General features: G+C 40.9%; 1 protein-coding gene across 7 annotated transcripts in view; it reads left to right on the plus strand.

The window, feature by feature from the left end:
* Positions 1 to 3: 3 nt before the first annotated feature.
* Positions 4 to 19,336, plus strand: part of FABP6 (fatty acid binding protein 6) — a 73,031-nt gene continuing 53,698 nt past the window's right edge. For 4 of the 7 annotated variants that reach the window (XR_004754376.1, XR_004754377.1, XR_004754375.1 and 1 more), the window contains exons 1-2: positions 5 to 124; positions 1,212 to 1,299. Coding sequence is in view for 1 of the 7 variants with exons in the window: in XM_035338625.1 (XP_035194516.1) it covers positions 92 to 124; positions 1,212 to 1,299 (121 nt within the window). In the remaining 6 variants the exon portion in view is untranslated. Of the gene's footprint in view, positions 180 to 491; positions 679 to 1,211; positions 1,300 to 19,336 lie in introns of all 7 variants that reach the window. The other 3 variants (XR_004754378.1, XR_004754379.1, XR_004754380.1) reach the window with 3 other exon arrangements.

Below are 19,336 nucleotides of genomic sequence, written 5' to 3' on the forward strand. Positions count from 1 at the left end.
GCGTGGGGGGTGCGCGCGCGCGCGCGCGCTCGGGGGTCCCTAAGGGAACTCCCTGCTGTGGGGCCGAGCAGGGCCCTCGTCGGGAGAGGGGATGAGGGGAAAACGCACAGGAAAAAAAGAGAACGTAAGGGAAATGGGGGTCTTGGTGCCTGCCGCGAGGGAGATCTGGGCTTTAAAAGGTGAACAGGGATGTGTTGGCGAAGGTGGAGAGCGGGGTGGCGAAAAGGGGAGGGAGAGCAGCGAGCGTCTGCCCACCTGGCCTGCTGGGTCTGGGGTTTTCTGCCTGAGGGGTCAGTAGTTGGTATCGGCGGGGCGTTTTTTCTCCCCGGGTAGGAAATCTTGTATTTCCTGAAGAAAAGTTAGTTGTTTCATGTGGCGCTTTACATTTGTGGAAGCTGATAGCTTTTAGAAAGGAGGGAGTCGTTAAAGAGGGAGGAATGAGGAGGGAAAAAAAAGGAGAGACAAAAGGGTTTTATTTCTCCTGATGTTAGGGTGAGGGATACATTGCATAGCAACAAATGGAACTTCCTGAAAAGTGAAGTGAAGTTGCTACCAAGCACGTACTTACGCTAGAAACAGAGCTACACCCCAGTTTTTTCTGTAGAAGCTTATAGCTAATGGACGTAAAGAACCAGTGAAACTTTTGCAAGAGGTACAAGGAGAAATCCTTGGCCCAGGGTAAGGCCGGGTAGTATACGTGCCTTTTCTTCTGTTGTAGGAAAACAAAATTATGTGCCATTAAAGGATTATAGTAACAAAAGCAATTTTTTAAGTAAATGAGGTCTCGGAGTATTCTTTAAAAGCAAAAAGATATGTTTAACTGCTAGTAAAACACGGTTATGCGAGCTATAGGATTTTAGCAGATAATATAGGTATGATTAATGTACTCTGTTGACCTGAACATTGTGATTTCACTTACATAACGCACACAAAGGCTCTGCCTGTTGTGTCTGATAATGCTTTGCTTTGCATGGTGCTGCAAAGTGTATAAGAAACATACAGAAGCATCAGGAAGAACAGCCAGGCGTATTTCTGGAGACATAGATTAGAAGTAGAGTTAAATTTGCTAAAAATAAAACTGCTTAATACCATTCTATGTTTTACCACCCTATCTATTAAATCAATGGTTTGGTAGTGTGAGTGGTTAGAATAGAGTTGGGGGAATGAGTAGTAGGTACTGATTTTATTTTTTTAATTATTTTTTTTCCCAGTCTTGCTTGCAGCTTTGTCGATCTGTATCACAGGGAAACAGCAGATGGATTCAGCATATGATCTGTGGTTTGAAAGAAATCAGATGTGGTAAGCTTTCCCCAAACTGCCTACCAATAATATTACTGCCTAAATCATTTTGAAACATTTTTGCTTGACCAAATTTGCAAAAGACCTGTTTTCGGTATCCTCAGGCTGTAACACTTCGAAAGATGGCAACTGTCCAAGAGCCCCTAAGTGGCTCTTTCTCAGAATTACTTTCTTTCTCGGATTTCCAGAGAACAGCGATAAAGTTTGTGTTGCCACTGAATTACCTTAATTTCAGAGCTAGCCCTCAGCAAGGATTTTGGTTTTAGCTCAGATCTGCGATTTCGTTTTTTTCTGTTTATTCTGCCAAGGAAAATGCAATGGTGGTGCTGGAAGGTTTGCAGAAGCTGCAAATGATGCAAAAAGAATTCTTATCTTGACGGAGCATGTGATATCAAAAAAGTGATCTGCTGGTTCTTTCATTAGTTTGTTCTGTGTGATTGTGACAACAAGTGATACGCAGGAGGAACTTTTTACCTTATTCAGCTGAGTCCTAGAGCAGATTAAAAAGCCATTAGTGAAGATAGCTCATATGTAATACCAGAACTGTTTTTATATTACTCTCCTACGCAGAGAACCTGACTGTGCTTGGAGCTACTCCAACTGTATTTCAACAGTAGACCAACCCATACTCTGCATACACAGGATTGTTCTGCTTGTCAGAGCTATGCTCAGCTGTTCTAAGGCTGGTTTCCCTACACTGTCTCACACACAGTAATAATCTATTTGTTCAACCCAAGTCTGATATTGTGAGGAAAAGGCATCAGGTTAGCTAGTAGGGTTGGCAGGTTGCAGGGATGCTTATTGTCATCTGTATTATCTTTTGCTCCGCTGTCCCTTACTCAAGAGAGAGGTAGCACTGTATTTCAAAAACTTCTGGTTGTCAGGAAGCTCAGAGAAGTTTGCAAAAGCAAAGCTGCCAGACAGCTTTCATGCAGGAGAATCCAGAACTGGCGTGGTCCTTAATAGTAAAACATCATGTCTTGTGTAGGTGCTTCATGTGGTTGGTGAATTTAATTGTGCTCTCTGGTCAGTTCAATTAGGCACAGTTCATTTCTCCAGTGCTGCTCTGCCTTAGAAAAGAACAGCAGTAAATTCTGAGCCTACAAGAAATTACCAATTAATACGAAAAGACTACTCAGCCCTTGAGCTAATGGGATGTAGCTCTGCCCAGCAAGCTTTTTGTTACGTTAAATTCAACTTCTGTGAAGGATGGACATAAAACGGGACACTTCCTCTTCCAAGACTTCAGGGAGAGAGAGTAATGCTTACTGAAAGCCACTCTGCTTTTCATCAGGTGTTGCTTATGGCAGACAGTCACCATTAAAATGCTAAAACTAATCTTTTACTTCTACTGGACTCCCCAGCAGTCCTTAAGCAAAGCAGGGGAAACAAAGTTGGGTGTATGGCTTTGTTAACACTGCTTGAAATGTTTCATTGTAATAACAAACAGGAGATAATGTGCCTGGCCCAGCAAGAGGGTCTTAAAAATGCTATGTAATCAGCTCTTTGGCAATACTATTTACATGTTCAAAGGTGCTGAATGTGCTTTTCAAAAGGTAAAGAAGGATATTTGTATGCCACTCTAATCTAGTGGCCGACAGAAACATGATGCCATAGGTAGCCCTTAGATGGGAGTGTGCTAACAGTAGGCATGTAGATGCAGGATGAAACTTGTCCATTGAACAAAAACGCTCTCGCTTTTTAACTTTTCTACATCTCAAGCTTCTTTGATCACCATTTAATTTCTATTAATTTTAAATCTAGCCTTTAGTCTCTTGAGTGTAGGGTTTGCCTTCCTGTGGCTGGTTTGCATAGTGATTAGCATAGCTGGGGCCTCATTTCTATCCTGCAGCCTTTACAAACTGCCAAAATCATATGAATGAAGTTAATGAAACAAATTGTACTCGTGCACACTTGCTGTAGATTAAAATGAGTCTGTGTTTAGCAATTGGCAGAAAGGCCATAAGTAAAAAAGAAACTATGAATTTAAGAGAGGAAGGAACTCATAAAATTTGAATAAATATTGTGAATTTGAAAGCAGGAAAAATGCAAAACTCTATGAAGATGTGCTAACTGCATTTTTGCAGACTGGGGGTGGCAGGAGAAGCTGTAGTAAGCTTGAGCTGAGTGACTGAACGGATGTGATGTGGTTGTGTGGTGGCTGTAAGAAGCAGATATGGTTGTATCTGTATGTATTGGTATACAGCGCTGGAAGAATTGTTTGTGTGAGTAAGCTGGGATGTGATAAGGATCAGCTCTGGCAGACTTGAGTGTTTAAAGGCGTGTGCTGCCAGATACTAATTAATGATATTGATTTGTTCTGTCCTGACCAGAATGTATTGTTGCACTGAAGTAAATGTAGGAAATTTTGAAGTATGTGAACAGTCACAGCATGTATGTGTTTCAGCTGTGTGTATTGTGGTGGTACGTATCGTTTTTGGATATTGTGTAGTGGTAATGATGTCATTCTGTCTACACCAAGTTCCAGAAAATGCAATACCAGGAAGGGGACAACACAACAGGTAATCACATCTATGCTGCAAGGTTGCAATGGAACAATGTACATTAACGGAGTATAATTAGGATTACAGTGAAGCCAAAATGGGTTTTTGCAGCTTATGCAGAAATACTGGACATCCCCTAGGTTGATTTATCCACTGTGAAACACAGCACACAGAAGCTGTGATAGAAGACTCAGGAATGGACTGCACCCATTGCTTGGTAGCCAGAATTTGTGTTGTTACTGGTATCCGAGCTGGCAGGGTACGTGTATGTTTTCTGTGTCCATTCAGGCTCCGATTGCTCTGTCTTAATGTAGGCATATAAAAGACTTCAGTGGATATATGGGTTAATATATTTTATCGATTATTTATAGGGAGTGTTTATAGTGTCTTGGTAGTTTAACAGATTTTTTTTTCTAGTACCTAGACTGTTACATAAGAGTTTTTGGTTAGAGACTTAGATTTTGAAGCAGTAACAAACTTGCTGAGATTTTGTGGCCCCACACGTCAAGGGATTGTGCGTTATGTACAACCAATAGCTTATGAGAAACACTCTGTAGCCAATAACTTAGGCTCAGGTGAGGATCTTGGTGAAGTAGTAATTTATTTGTGGTTGCAATGGCAGGCATCCTCCAACCAGGAGCGCACCTACTAGTCAGACAGTACGGTTTATATACTTCATTTCTCGATGACCAGGACCCTCTCCTGTTTCCCCATTAACTGGGTAATCCAGGTTCACAACCTATCCGATGCTTCACAGGCAACACATGGCCGTCAGTTGCTGGCCTGTTAAATTTCAAATTTCTTTTGACTTTATTACTGTCTGAAGTGGTAATGTTTCTTCGCTTATCTGACTTGACTTGATACCGTGATTTTCACTTAATTGCTCTAAGGAGTCTGGTTGTCTGCATTTTACAAGGTTGTCTGTTAAGCTTTCTTATCACTGCAAGCATATCTCAATCCTTCCCTCTAAACGATGTAATTCTGTAAAACCAACATTTTCATTCCCACAATTCCCCCCTTTTCATCTTTATAAATTGTTCATTTTTGCAAAACTTTTCTCTAAGGTGTAATTTCGTAGATATCTTCCCCTTCTTCACTTTCTTTGCTTTCCATCTCTAATATCATCATCTTATCTGAGTAAGGTGGTGGCTCCATGGTCATGCATTTCAATAGTACGGTTTCAATTAACCACTGTACTGGTCCTCTTACACAGGGCATAGTGCAACAACCAATGGCTGTCAAAACTCCTGCTACTACGGTCAAGGATGTGAATATGGACACTACCATCCCTTTCCATTTACCAAACCAAGATTCCAACTGTCTGGTGATGGAAGTGTCTGTCCCTAAGTTTTCTGCCAATTCACTGGCAAGGACGGTAAGCCCTTGCAATGCTCTAGTTACTGTGCCATCCGGGGCAGTATTGTTGGGGATAAAAGTGCAACAATGGTTGCTCAGTATCACACACACACCTCCTTTCTCCGTGAGCATCATATCTAATGCTATGCTGTTTTCCCAAGCCATTTTGCTGGTGGCATCTAGTTGTTCAGTGATTCTTCGTATCGCATTCCTTGTATAATTTATGAATCTCTGCTGATTATAATAAATATAATTAATCCAATCCACATTCTTATTGATTGTTACCCACCAGAACAGTGACTCAAACCCTGCAGCAATTTGATTCCTGGCTTTCCGTTCATCGGGAACTCCTCTAGGCACCCCAATAGAATCTGTACGCTCTATCATCAAATGATACTCCTAAGCTTCTTTTACTTCTTCTGGGTATTTGTGATGTTTCTCTTTCAAATGCCAGGGTGAAGGGTATAGCTAATTGAACAAGTGCACAAGTGCCTCCCCAATTAGATGGTAGGGTGGGCAGTAAGATCTTCCCTCCACAGTACCACCAGAGATCTGCCCAAGCCTTGAGCAGATTCCCGTCAGGTCTTTGGTAGCATTCAAGGTCCTCATGCACAAGGCAAATTCTCCCAGATGCCGGGTAGCACTCACACCCTGCCATGAGAGGCAAGCTGTATGGTCACCTATAGCTGTAGAGAATGCAGGGGGAACCCTGATATTGCTATCATGCAAGGAAGGGAACAGCAAAGAGAGACACTTACAGGCCGCATTTCCCCAGGCAGTCTTTTCTTGGTACAATGCAATCATCCATCGCATCCCTTGGGAATCCTTGGTCCACCCCAATGGGAAGGGCACTATCTGGGCAATCGATTGTCCCAAGGCACAAGCATAGCAATTGCTATGGTTGAGACTCTGGACAGTATATTTGACCCATTCTATCCAGGCATTCACGTCCCCATACCCTGTTTCAATCTCAAATGTTTGAACTGTCGCATTTCAAAGAGGACCTCCTGTTTTCTCTCCTGTTTTCTCCTTGAGTTTCTCCCTTTCTCTGATGGCAATAGAGGATTGTTTCCATACAGGTGTTCTCAGTCTGGCTGTTGGGTCTCTCCCAGTCATTTGTTCTCTCTGCTCAATTGTCGTTGGGCGTTTAAATCTCCACAAGCTAACACCTCATAAGCATCAAACGTGACGGATAACCCATGCACCCATATTTTGACGGGGTATCCCATCTTATTATTATCTGGTCATGCCTTATTCAAGTTGCCAATTGACCCAGGCCTACAATCACTAGAAACAAAATTCATACTTGATTTTTCCCTGTCATTTTTAACCCTTAAGTTTCCAAATAATTATCAATACAAAGAATAAGATGTACACTACTACTATAACAACCCCCCCCCCCCCTTGGGAGCGCTTCAGTTCGCTATAGGTCTGTCCTTTCTCTCAATCGCAAGTCACACTCATTAGTTACCTGTGAAAATAAAAGGTTAGTTTACAGTTATAAGCTTTTATCCCGCTCAGAGTCTACTACGAGATTTTTCTCTTCAATTTCAACTTCCAGCAAGTCTTCTGTAGGAACAGCTTCCCAGGTACTAGAGTCGATGGATGCCTTCACTTGAGTATAGTGAGTCCAATGTTTTTCCACAGTTCTTACGGCTGTTTCTGGGGTTAGTAATGGTCCTTCCCATTCAGGCTGGAGTTTTGATTCTCTCCAGGTCCGAATCAGGACCTGATTTCTGGTTGATGATGGTGGGGGTTTGAGCCAACAACCCACGGGTCCTGAGAGATGACAAAGAAGAGGACAACCCCAGAATACAGTTCTTAAGAAAACTCTGTTGTTTTGAATTGTGGTATCTCATCCCTTCTGCCCAGATAGGGTAATCCGAACAGCATCTCATATGGTGAAATTCCTATATTCTTTCTTGGTGCTGTTTGAACCTGCAGGAGTGCTAAAGGTAAGCATTTTACCCAAGGAAGTTGGGTTTCTAACACTAATTTAGTTAATTGCTTCTTTAATGTCTGGTTCATTCACTCTACTTTCCCAGAAGAGGAGGGGTGCCAGGGGGTGTGAAAATCCTATTCAATCTCTAAGGCCTGCATTAACCCTTGCAGTACTTGTGAAGTGAAATGATGTCCTTGATCTGAATCAATGTTCCCATCTATCCCATATCCAGGGACTATTTGCTCCAGTGATACATTAGCCACTGTGTGCGCAGTGGCAGATACCGAGGGAAAAGCTTATACCCATCCAGTCACGTGGTCAATTAGGACAAACAAGTAGTTAAGTCTCCCTACTTTAGGTAACTCAGTCAAGTCTACCTGTATACTTTGGAAAGGTCAAGTCCCTGGCTCCAGTCCCCATCTAGGTGGGTTACGGATGACCTTTTTATTTCCCTTTTGACATATGGTACATCCTCTGCATATTTGCTTCACTGAAGTGTATTTTCCTACACAGACATACTTTCTTAGCACAACATCACACATTGCTTGCACCTCCCAATGACTCTCTGATGTAAAACGATTAATATTTGCCTCATCAGTGCTTTATTCAGCATTTCTCTCCCATCAGTGAGTACCCATTTTCCTTCAGACTTTGTGGCTCCTGATTCCTTAAAAAAATCTTAAAGCTTTTTAGTTCTTTCTTAATTTTCAATAATTCCCTGAATCCTCTCTGGATTTATTCTTTGTATTCCCTCAGACATTAGATGCCTTATATACTTGACTTCTTTTTCTACATATTGTAATTTATTTTTCAATACTCCCAAGCCTTGTTTTCTCAGAAAGTTGAATAGTTTGTTAGTGGCTTCCTTCACAACTGTTTTCTCCTGTCCTGACAATAAAAGATCATCCACGTATTGTAACAGTCCTCGGGAGGCTGGAATTACTCCAAAATCTGTTTTAGAACTTGCCCAAATAAATTGGTGGCCCTGTAAACCCCTGAGATAAAATTGTCCATCTGTATTGCTGCTTCCGCCCCATTTCAGGGTCTTTCCAGTCAGAGGTGTATATACCTTTGCTCTCAGGGTCTGAGAGCACCCCATTAATAATACCGTTATTCCAGCCTAACAATTTGCTATTTGAATGCCCAATTCCGTTATCAAATCCCTTCCCAACAAGTTAGTCCCTGCCTCGGGTGCATACAATAATTGCCCAGTGATCATTTTATCCCCTAGTCTCAGCTTGGTGTCCCCAGAAAGTGGCACTGTTATCCCAGTCCCTTCTACCCCCATCACATTTAGGGTTTCATTAGTTAATTTAATCCATGATACTTTACAGGCCAGTAATGACCTAGCTGCCCCAGTGTATTGGGTTTACATGGCAAGGCTGGGGAGGGGCGGGGCGGCTGCAGTGGCAGCCCCCATGAGAAAAATCCAGAAGTCGCCCCATGGCAGGTAAGGGACAATTTCATCCGGCTCCAAAGGTGCCCACCGCTGCCCAGAGCAAAGCCATGAACAACACAGTCTGTGCCTCTGTGAGAGCACATCCAAGAAAACGAAAACAAAGGAACAAACAAAAGCCTGCTGCTCAACAGCAGCTGGGAGAGCGAGGAGCGAGAAACCTCCCCGCAGACACCAAAGTCAGTGCAGAAGGAGGGAGAGGAGGCACTCCAAGCACCAAAGCCCCCCTGTGGCCTGTGGAGAGGGCCCTGGTGGAGCAGGCTGTCATCTCCCACTCCCCCCTCCCATCCCTCCCTGATACTTGGGAAACTGTCCAAACACCACAGCAAATATACCAAAACTTCTGGACTGTTACTTAGATAATACCTACATCATCTTTCATTCAACTTCAAAGGGCTCTGTCAAACACTACACACCACACCTTTAACACCTTCAATAACCCTTTTAACACTTCTATCTTTCTCCAGCCTGTACTTTCACCAGAGTATCAGTCATTGGCCAACTTAACTCCATACTCTTTTCCCTCCAGGATGCTGAAACAACGTATCAGTATTATATATATATTTCATCCCATTTTTCTTCTCTTCTTCCACTCTGGATATTCCTTCCCGAAGTGGCCAACCTGGCCACTTAAAACATCTCAAAGCCTGTTCCTGCTAGGATTCAAGATGCAACACAGGTAGCTCTCCTTGCCTGCCATTCCTTCATCTCTCTTCCTCTCCTTTCCATCCTGGCCCTGACTCCCCCTGAAGATTTTCTTCCTCTTTCTCCAGCCCTCTGCCTCACTCACTCACTGTCAGTACCATTAGTTTCGCTCTCTGCTGTTCCTTCTCATCTCCCCTCCTGACATACACCTTCAGGGCCTCCTGCAGGAGGGCCCCCAGTGACTGCTCACTCCATCCCCCCACCTTTTGGAGCTTTTTCTGTGTATCTCGCCAGGCTTTAATCACAAAATGAACTTTCAAGAGCCCTTGGGATACCGGGTCCTTGGGATTCATCCATGAGTACTTTCTCATTCTGACCTCAAATCTCTCATATGGTTTCTGTGTTGCGCATTATTATTATTCCAGCCAGGATCAACAAGTGGGTATTTCTGCCCTGCTGGTATTACCCCTGGTCCTGGAGGATGAGCTCTTTCCCATTCTTGTATAGCAACTCTCCTGATCATTCCCATTTCTTCCCCTGTAAACAGCATACTTAGTACAGGCATCATTTCCAAGGCCCTAGGAACTGGTCTAACTGTTCAGCTAGCCTTATGGGCTCATCAGTTAAAGACTTCATCTCCTTAAAACCCCAACACCTCTCTGCCGGCAAGGAGAGGGGGGAGTTCACCTAAGAGGATACACAGTTAGTGCTGTTAGTATCAGGGAAGGCAAAATTTTCACTATCTCTTCTACCGTGTTCTAATTCTTACTAGAGCCTAGAGTACGCTCTTCTCTTGGGACAGTGTTAATTGCAGTCCCTGTCTCCCTTCCTGGAGCGACTGCTGCTGCCACTGGTGCAATATTAGGATTATAGGGAGCATAACTTGGCTCCTTCTCTGAAAAAAAAGGAATCCTATTGTTTACATATAAATTTAAAGCCTGAATTTTCATCAGACCCGTATTTTGGCCAGAATACTGCTGTTTCCTTAATTGGTTCTTTAGTCCAGACTGATACACAATATTTAACCATTTTCTTCTTTTATCATCTCCTCTAATTCTGAGATTATTTTTCCGATTTCTTATCATTCTTCAGGAAGAACTGTTGGTAGGCACTCCCCCAGGGATATCTCCCTGTCCCCTGGAACCCATATTTTCCCATTTTTCCTAGCCCTTGTCAGTGTGCTGCTACAGAAATTTCCCTCCTGCAGGGCACCACACACTAACGTTCCGATTCTGGAAAATGGGGGTGTGCTGCCAAGCACTTCCCCATGCAAGGGTACTGCACACCTATGAGTTTACCAGATTCCCTGGTGTACTCCCAAGCACTTCCCTGTACAAGCGTTACCGTACACCAGATTTCCCTGGTGTACTGCCAGGCACTTCACCGTGCAAGGACTACTGTGCACCAAATTTCCCTAGGCTCTTCCTTTCTCTTATCTCACGCTTTGTCCGTCTCTGGCCGCGCCCCTTGCAGAGCTACGGAACCACGGATCAGGACTGCACACTCGCTTTGTACAAAAGTACGTCTCAATCACACATCACACAGAGTCTCACCTGACCCCCAAGGCAATACTTAATATTTCTTACCTTGGTCCGTGCACAGAGTTACCGGATCAGTTCTTAAACCCGGAGTGCCTCCCTTCTTCCCTTCCCCACCACTTCATGGATCCTGCCTCTTTAATCAGTCTCGGGCCCTCTGTCAGCTCTCCGCAGAACCGCCACCGTTGATGCACGGGACCGCTGAAATCAGCAGGGCATGCCTTCCTGCTGCTGCAGCAGTGGGGCTCCCTGGTAGGTGACTGGATCCCAGACAAGCCCCCAAATTGTGAGAAACACTCTGTAGCCAATAACAGGCTCAGGCGAGGATCTCAGTGAAGTAGTGATTTATTTGCAATGGCGGGCGTCCCACATGCCGGAGCACACCTACTAGTCACACAGTACGGTTTATATACTTCATTTCTCGATGACCAGGACCCTCCCCTGTTTCCCCATTAACTGGGTAATCCAGGTTCACAACCTATCCGATGCTTCACAGACAACACATGGCCGTCAGTTGCCGGCCTGTTAAATTTCAAATTTCTTTTGTCTTTTTTACTGTTTGAAGTGGTAATGTTTCTTCACTTACCTGACTTGACACCATGATGATCTTCTAATTGCTCTAAGGAGTCTGGTTGTCTGCATTTTACAAGGTTGTCTGTTAAGCTTTCTTATCACTGCAAGCATATCTCAATCCTTCCCTCTAAACAATATAACTCTGTGCAAAAACAACATTTTCATTCCCACAAGGTCCAGGCTTTGCTGGCCCTTCAGCAGCAACACTGAGGCATAGCATAGTGTGGGAAACATAAGGTTTCTCCCTTGGTCAGTTTGGATCATAGTGGCAATAGATTCCTGTGGCTGCCCTAGCAGCAACAATTTCCCATGACCCTGAGCAAGGTCTGAGAGTCTCAAAAACCTGCAAGTCAGGGTTTAGGGACTACAGTGTCATACCATGCTATTAAATCTATTGTAACATTATTCAGTGTTTCTGAGTCATGGTCTGCTATTGTGAAATATTCAAGGCTTTCCTATTTAAAGGAAAAAGTGTAACCAATGAAAGCCCATGTATCTAAGCAAGGCAGAGGAGTATAAGCAAGTAACAAAGTAAAAGTTGGGTCTTGATCATATGCTGCTTGGTGCTTCTAGAACAAGTTGGGAAAGTAGAGCTCTTGAGACAGTTATTATCTGTACGTTTAAACTGTTTTCAAACTTCATTATTGATTGTGGAGGGGATAAAAAGTCCCTCATTCCAATTATGTTTGGGAACTGATTTCAGTGGCTATATGAATGTTGAGCTTATTTTACTAGGTTTATGAATGGTTTTAAAGAATTCATAAAATCTCACTGTATGCATGTATGTGTACCCCAGAAGTCTACCATGGAACTTGAAAAGTTAGTTACATTGCTAAATTTCTTTGGGTTGCTTAAAAAAAATGCAAATGTAAGTGTAGCCCTTGGGGCAAAGCACTAGCATTAGCTCGCTGCTGACATGTCTCGCACTTCTCTTACAATTTTATAGAAGTGTGGGTCTGAAACTACTTCATGCCTTATCTTGTAATCTGATTTCTGCCATCCTCTGAAATCTGTGCCTCTGTAGGTACTTGTGATATCTACACTGTATCTCTGCATATTCCATTCAAATAAAATAAAACAAATCTGAAGATGTAAAGTCGCTAATACTAATGTTTCATATTTCAGGATCAAAAGCCTTATGTCTAGTTTCTAAGGGTACATATGTTATAACTGTCTTTTAACAACAACAACAAAAAACTTTAATTAGTGTAAGCTAAAGAAAAAAACCTACACTTAACGTTCACAGGGTATGTGCTGTCTCAAGCCCTGATCGCTATCATTCAATGATTAACTTATTGATTATAACTTATTCTTAACAGATCAAGTGCCAGATCTCTTCTCACACATATACGCTAGTCCTTTTCCACAGGTGCTTATTATCAGTATTAAAAGTTGTGGTGTGGAATGAATGAATTCATTTATGAATCAATTTTCTAGAGACCTGCTAGAGTGATCAATTTCACTGAGACTTGGAGAGTCAAGAAAGCAAAATTAGTCTAAGATGTAGTAAAAAAAATCGAAGAGCAGAGTTCACAGCGTTTCACAAGGCTTCTCAGGACGTGAGCCTTTGCGGTGCTGTGGACATGAGCTGTATCAGTGTACCTAGAAGAAGCTGTTGGGCTAGGATGCCACTCTGCCAGCACATGAACTGCCTTGTACCTGAGGTGGGTATGAAATACTCCAGTTCCTTCTTGCTGGAGGTGCAAACCTCATGGTGCCCTGGCAGCCCATCTGACTACTTGTTCATCGAGCCGGTCAGGCAGTACTTCTGTTCTGCTGCTCTGATACACGGGGTAGCTTTGGTCTGGAATATGCTAATTGGTAAACATGGACCTAAATGACTAAGAAAGTTCATTTTTCAAGAGCAGCTTAGCCAAAATGGGAGCTATTTACATGACCTAGTTTTAGGTGCCTAAATTAAGTGGCCATTTTAGGAGCTCTGTGTAGTTAGTGGAAAAAGGAAACACTCTCAGGAGAGTGATTCAAAAAGGTACTCTAAGCTAGCTTTGAAATCTCCTTGGATGAACATCTGTCCTTCTGACTATCTAGGTATGCTCATTTCTCAATTTAAATACTAAAATTGTGATTATTGTGAGCACTGCTGTATTTGGAATAGTTAAGGAAGGGTCTGCAAACATTAACAAGTGTCGGGTAGGGCAATCCGTGACCAATGGGGTGGGGCATCTAGCTGCATTTTGTCTCAGTTCAAGCACTAAAGCCAAGTATTCTTGAAAGCATCAAGGCTTTCAGCTCTCTTATTAATTCTGTAACTAAATCAGAACTTAATGCAATTTCCATTCAGATTTTTATTTTTATTTTTAAAAAAAAGTTATTTAAACAGACTTAAGTATTACAGAATTGTTCTTCCTTGACAGTTGTTTTTTTTATTATTTTCACCAGTGATTTTAGGGAAGTTTAGTTTTCCTGTTCTAAAACAATGCCGTGTGTTTTGTGTTCTCCATGTTTTTGCAAATTGTAACCGGCATATTCTCTTTGGGTGACTGTTAGTGCCAAGAGCAGCATGCTTGGAGACTGTTACTGAATTTAAGGTTTAGGGAAATCAAGAACTTGTTTCTTTTAGATGTTAAATTCTTTCTTTCTTACTTAAAGTCTTCCTTGTGTAATGAACACAATAGAATAAATTATTACTCAAGTTTTAGATGATCTTTTAGCAAGAATTTCAGTGTCTTAGCATAAATAAAAGGTGGTACTGAAAAAAAAGGGAAACATTTTGCTTCAAGTATTCTCAACAGTGCTCTCCTCTCCGGTGGGAATGCAAACCTTTATAAATTCTGCCTTGGATATGGTCTTCTGTTCTAAGTTTGTGACTCAACTGTAATGTACACATAATTATTTTAAATTTTCTTAACGTGAATATTTGTATATGCTCCTTTTTACCATATCTAGCTGCTGCTTTTGTACCCTGATCACGTGTGTCCATTCACATTTATAGATTTTACAAGTGAGAATTTACATCTCAGTTCCAAGATGATAAATTTATGGGAAAATCAGAGGAATGTTTTCAAACTCTGAAGTATTTCTAATCAAACTTCCTAGGTTTGATGGGGAATGAAGGAGCTACTGTGTCTTGCCAAAAACATTGTGTAGACACTTAGTTGTGAAATTCTCCTGTAGTTCTTCAGAGTCCTTTAACTGTAGTTATAACTAATTCTACAAGATAGTTGTGGCTTTAAGAGTCCATAGGTTTGCTGGAAGCTTATTTTAGCAGAATGCTTGTTTAGGTTTGGCTCCTGTGTTTATTTAAGGATTTACCATGGCGATCTTTTCAGGATCTTCCCTTTGGTTGTTAGATTCTAGCTCCTTTCCCTCTTTGTTGATGCCTGAGGGTACCATCTCCCTTGACATTCTACCAGGAATTCGTTGATAGATAACTATTCTGTATTCTCTGGAGTTTTACCTCTTCAATTTTTAAACTGGGGAGAAAACTTTGAATGAAAACTAATCATTGCTTATATATGTTTTTTGTTGTTGTTGTTTGTTTTGTGTTTTTTTTGTTTGTTTGTTTGTTTTTTTCCAGTGAGGTTCATGGCACAGTATGTGTCAGTTACTCACTGAAATATAGCCCTGGCATGGTAAACAGGTCTGTGCCTTACCTGGATTTGAGTAGCAGATCCCTACAGAACACTCAAATGATTTACTAAATGACTCAGTCTTTCCCTGAATCAGTGCTACATCAGCATCCTACCACTGAGTACTGGCTCATGCAGCAGAAGAGTTTGCTCATGATTGTTCTGTATTACTGAACAATCCTTTTTATGGATGCTCTGTTCTGATGGAATAAGGCCTTCCAAAGTGAGGCCTTGCCATGCAGCTTTTATTTCTCATAGTGAGATTTTAACTGAAGCAATTGTTTGCAAGGTACCCTTGCAACTGTGGTGGAATCTCTTCAGGCTGCCTTAGCATCAGTAGAGATGCCCTTGATGTTTATGGTACGGTCATACAGTGTGGAGGGCTCTGCAGTTGTGGTTCTAGTTGCTAACTGAGTTTTCTTTTACTTTGCATAGCAGCAAGAAACAATTCTGGGGTTTGTTCTGAGGGCTGGATATTGCTAATGTTAATCAGCCTTAGCTTGAGGCCTTTGAGTGGCTCTCTTTGATCTGGAATACCTACTCTAGAATTAAACTCACTGTTCTCTGTGTGTATTTTGAAAGTAGTTATCCAAGAATAATTGAAGGTCATTCCACCAAGAAAGCTGATCCAGAGTGGGTGCTAGGGAGTAGCTTCTTTTCCTGCGCAGTTTCCCTGGCAAAAACAAGCCCTTCGAGTGAGGTGCTGTCTTTAAGAGGAAATGCAAAACAGGCAACTAAAGTTTCTCCCATTCTTTTTTCCAAGAGTTAGGATATTAATCTTGATGACTTTGATATTTTCCTTTGTATATGTTTTTGTTTGTTTGTTTTCCGCTTTAGTTGAACTGAATGCAGTAGCCTTAAGTTGCAGTTGGAATGTGCTAAGCCCTGCTCTGGAACAGGGTTAGGTTCTAGCCCATCTGGCAGGGAGGTTTAGAAGCTTCCCTGTGGCTTTATCTCCCTGCCATCATGTCCTCTTTCATCATAGGTACTGCATCAAGCCACGATTATGATGTTTTTTGAATCACCCAGGGATGTATTTGTGTAAGTAGCAGTGTTCTGCCAGATTTGGGGCTGAATCAAAAGCAATGTAGAACAGATTCTTAATTTTGTTTCCTCCTTCCTTGGCTCTGGAGTTCCAGTCAAGAATGTCTAATTTAACAAATTCTGTGCATTATGCATGGCTATTAAGGTATTTTTTACTATGACAGGAGCTGCTTGTAACTAAGGCTGTGTAAGTATTTACATTCTAAGCTCTAGTTCTTTGAGGCACCTATGGAAGAGAAAATTTTGAGTTTTGTTTGAAAAGTGTAAAGTGACTAAATGGAAATGAAAGGTTAATTTATCAAAAGCCAAGCACTCTGTCTCTAAGTCTCAACCATTCCAGTCAGCAAAACAAAATTGCCTCATGATTAAATGATCACAAATTATATTTCATTCAATGCGAGAGTTCTTGTGATATTATATATGCAAGTGAGTTTCAGAATGTTTTCTCAGAAATAGACCAATCTGTGTGACTAAAGGTTTGAAAAATGAATGATACAATACTGAAAAATGTAACCAGTTATTTAAAGGCTATCTAAACAAATATGTAGCAGGGGACAAAAGATGTGTGCAATCTCACTTCTGGCATTGACTGACTCTTCTGTTCTTACCCATGCAAATTCTGTCTTTTCTTGACTTGTTCTTTTTTCTAATTAGGGCGTAAATACAATTATTTTCTCTATGCATACATCATCTTACTCCATTAATTTTTTTCTTTCCTTCAATCTCCCTTAATTATTTAAGATTGTAGTTTGTGAAAAAGCTCCTTGGAATGTTTGATGCAAATTATCAAAGCAATAAGTATTTATAGAAGGTTGGCCACATATTTCACATGAGTTAAAGAATCTTAGAACTATGAAAAGATGAAGGGATATTTATATATCCCTTACCCATATGTTATCCATATAAAGATAACAGCAAGAGAAAATATTATACAAATATTTGCTCTAAATCTGCAAGTATACCAAATCTTTCAAATTCCTTTGAGCCCATTAGCAGTTTTGTAACAGCTCGTGGGTTTTCTTGTGTCTATCAGATCACATCCAACTAGATTTTCTTATAGGTTGAGCACAGCAACTTTCATGCTTTGTACCAGAAAAAAGGGAGCTGCATGAATTTGCATAGCATTTCTGAAAAAAAACATGTTTGCTGTTTACTGATGGCCACCTCTTTTTTAGCAAAATAAATTTTATTGTATGTCAGGGTAACTGAAAAAGCAATAATCAAATAATGGTTGGTATTTGGCTGAAACATTAGATTCTCAATGACATGTACTTAATCGTATAATCTAACAGAGGATTCTTAACAGAGGATTCTGCACATTATTGTATTACTCTTTTTTTAAAATACCTGACATGAAGTCTGTTGTTTAGAATTCTTTCAGTATTTTGGCTTAATATTAGTTATTTGCAGAGTGTTGGTTAGATGTTAAATAATTCTTTTCATTCTTGCTGAAGAATTCCTTGCTGCTGCAGGTAAAATAAATAAATACATATATATATATATATGAGATGTACTGTCCTGAAATCTGAAAGAGTGCACCTGTATTCAAGTTTGTGTTTAGTGAAATGATGAAGAGGCGAAGACAGAAGACAGGGACAAAAACTTTCATATCTGAATAGGGTGGCCACAACTACTACTTACAAATTGGATTATGTTTGTTTTGTTTTGTTTCTTCAAAAATAGGCAATCAGTCAATTACTTTGTTTTGCATACATGCTGGGAGGTGGGTTACTCATGGAAGTGGAAAGAGTGTTTTCAGAAGGATATTGCCATCCCTCTGTTTTTCTTAGAAAGTATCAGCACATCGTGTTACATCCAATTTTGTCTGATGACTGGACTGAGGGGGTAAAAAGCTTGATAAGCCATTTTAAAGGTAGCGTATTTGACTTGCACATTTTGGTGTTCATATCTTTCTTTTACTAAGCCCATATACTGCCTAACTCAACTGGGACTTGTAAACAAACTTGTAAATGATACAGGTGTGTAACTAAGGGATGCAGACTTAACACATGGCCGCATGTAACCCAAGTTGCTGTAACAGCCTGTATGAATCTACTCCAACTGCCCTGTAGACCTCACTAGTTTTAAACGTTATTTCTCTTCTAGAAGAGAAAGCTCTTCCACAGGTCCTCACCAGGGGTGTATTTTACTACTCTGTAAACTAATGTTAACTCATTTCACAACAAAAAAAGGAATGAGGTCCACTGTCTCCTACAGCGTCTCAGCCAACTAGTTGCAATCTGTTAAACTGCTGCAAGTTGTTTGTGTTTGATCATAACCACTTAAAATGTTTTTGTTTGGAGTGGACCAAATTGCTCTAAGTGAAAGTACTCTTCACATGTTTCTCTGCTATTCCTACACCTTCTTCCCCCAAAGCTATTATGAGCGCCTGCATTAGTATCTGTATAGTATTATGTTGTTAGAGTAAAATATATGAATATTTACCTTTAAATTCTATGTAATGTGCCTGGTGAGTGAGACAGGATTTGCCTTCCTTTAAAGATAAGATTTTTTTTTCATATGGAAAAGCAAATGAATAAATTCTCAATTTCCCCTTCATAAATATTAATGTTTGGGAAAGCACAGGTTAAGAAATGTTTTGATGTCACTTGTTAAAGCACTGACATCAAAATAGAGAAGTATATTCTAAGATATGATGTACCAGCACCTCCTTCCCTAAGGGCAGGAATTAAACCCATTTATTAGAATGTCATAGGTTTTTAGGGCCTTTGAAAGCAGATGTTAAGTCAGTTGGTGGAGGTCCTTAATGTCCAAAGCAAGTGGTCATTTTGAAAACTTAGAGCCTTTCCTCCAGTCACATGGCAGATCATTGGCAGTGGTGAAAACACGACCATGTTCCTCTGACTGCTCAGCAGGCCTAGGTAAGAGTAACTGGCTTAAGTAGAGGGTTTTGGTTCACATCTGCTCAATATCAAAGCTCCAACTCCTTTCTGAGAATCAGCTGGAATTCTTTTATTTCTGGAGTTGGACCTCTTCCTCGTTAATAGCTCTTATTTAATCCAGCCTTTTGTTCTGTCTTGTTTCTTTAGTCATATATGTATCTTAGCCACCTATGAATAATATACATCGAACAAGATCTTTTTCTAAATGAAAACAATTTGATTAAGGTGTCTCAAGTATACCTAGTTCTTTTGTGTAATTTCCCAAGCTATTTATTCACACTTCCTTTTAAACAATTCTTTTTAATTTTTAGTGCAGTTAGTATCTTTCCACTTCTAAATATTGTGTTGAGCTGGCATTTAAAATGCTTGTTAGGATCACTGGTTCTTAAATTGTTTTGCAGGACTGACTTACATAGCCTATGTTCTTTGAAAGAGAAAAAACGAAGGAAGAGGAGGATGATTGTCTTAAATGAATACTTATTATAT

This window comes from Oxyura jamaicensis, chromosome 13 (assembly GCF_011077185.1).
Source record: "Oxyura jamaicensis isolate SHBP4307 breed ruddy duck chromosome 13, BPBGC_Ojam_1.0, whole genome shotgun sequence".
Lineage (NCBI taxonomy): Eukaryota > Metazoa > Chordata > Aves > Anseriformes > Anatidae > Oxyura > Oxyura jamaicensis.